This window comes from Mustela nigripes, chromosome 14 (assembly GCF_022355385.1).
Source record: "Mustela nigripes isolate SB6536 chromosome 14, MUSNIG.SB6536, whole genome shotgun sequence".
Taxonomy (NCBI): Eukaryota; Metazoa; Chordata; class Mammalia; order Carnivora; family Mustelidae; genus Mustela; species Mustela nigripes.
In genome coordinates, this window is record NC_081570.1 from 107,146,597 (window position 1) to 107,148,054 (window position 1,458).

Here is a 1,458-nt window from a genome sequence, read left to right on the forward strand (position 1 = left end):
TCTGACCATAGTGGGAGTTCCTATCCTGTCTCTCAGACTGACCACAGTGGGAGTCCCTATCCTGTCTCTCAGACTGACCATAATGGGAATCCCTATCCTGTCTCTCTGACTGATCCTGGTGGGCATCCTGGTTTTGTCTCTCAGACTGAGGGCAGTGGGAGACCTGCTTTTCTCCATCATGCCTCTGCCTGTGTTGCCTGCTTGTATTTTCTGGAAACCTATGGTCTTGTGTTCCCTCCTGCTCCACTTCTTGCTGGGAGATTCTATCTCCACATGACTTACTATCCAGTTTATGATAGCAAGCTTGAGCCAATTGGAACACCAACAAGAGATACTCATGAAAATCAACATGTCCATTTCTGTCTTTATCCAAGAGGCTCAGGATGGTTTCCACTGTGTCTGGGTCATTTGGTCTCTGTGAGAAGATAAAACAAAGAGCAAAATCAGCTATTCTCCTGTGGATACAGTGTGTGCCAGTGTCTATGCCCCAACCTCTTCACTCTTGTATGAGCCTTCCTTGGTTGGAAACCATTAATCTGAAATGGCTTGGGCTTGGTTCTAGTCTTTGATCAGATTGTCCTCAGAACTGCATCTCTTGCTGGACCAATGTGGGCATGATTATTCCATCCCATCACATATTATATTGTAATTATTTTTTTAACCTACTTTCCAACTACACTGTGAGATCCTAGAGGAAGGAGAAGCTGGTTTTATTCATGTTTGCATTCCCAGTGCTGGGATGGTGCTGGAATGGAACAGGTGTTCAATCACTCTTTACTGAATGAATGAGTGAGTGAATGAGAAAATGTGTGGACAGAAATCAAGATACAAATCTAGAATTTCTTCTGAGAAATTATTTCTGGTTTGAAGTTGTGCTCCCTTATGTCATGCCCAGCTGTAAGAAGGGGTGTGTGTGTGTGTGTGTGTGTGTGTGTGTGTGTGCATGTCTGTGAGTATGTGTGTCTGCTGGGAGAGAAATACTGAGGAGCTTCCTGAAAATCTTTACCTATAGGGTGGATGGAGCATGACCAGATCAAATGAAAAACATCAAGCCCTGGATGCAGGTGTCAGAGTCATTCACACTTGACTTCATGGGGCCAAAGTCTATGCATCTTACCTGGAGGATATCTCCAAACTCAGCCAAGAGCAGCTGCTTCAACTCTTTCTTGCAAAGCAAGGTACATTTCCCATTCTCTTTGGCATATTTCTGGAACACCTTGATCACAGTGAGTATGCTGTTCAGGAGCTGAGCCATTTTAACAAAAATTGATAAACCTAAAAGAAGAAAGAAGATTTTTCCTGTGCTTAGGATGAAGACCAGGAGATAGCATTTCCAGATAGCATTTTGGTCACTAGCCTTTGGTCAGGGAAAGAAGTTTAAGAAATGATAGAGCCCCTTCTTAGCCATACCCCTCACTCCCTTTGACCCACATTCAGGCTCCAAATATTTACTACAGT

At 43.7% G+C, this 1,458-nt stretch overlaps 1 protein-coding gene across 1 annotated transcript in view; it reads right to left on the minus strand.

Annotated features, from left to right (window-relative positions):
• RPTN (repetin) overlaps positions 1–1,255 on the minus strand; it is a 3,844-nt gene extending 2,589 nt beyond the window's left edge. The window contains exons 1-2 of the mRNA XM_059377123.1: positions 1,118–1,255; positions 168–415 (exon numbers count right to left, since the gene is read on the minus strand). Coding sequence (XP_059233106.1) covers positions 168–415; positions 1,118–1,255 — 386 coding nt within the window. The remainder of the gene's footprint in view (positions 1–167; positions 416–1,117) is intronic.
• Between the last annotated feature and the right edge of the window lie 203 nt (positions 1,256–1,458).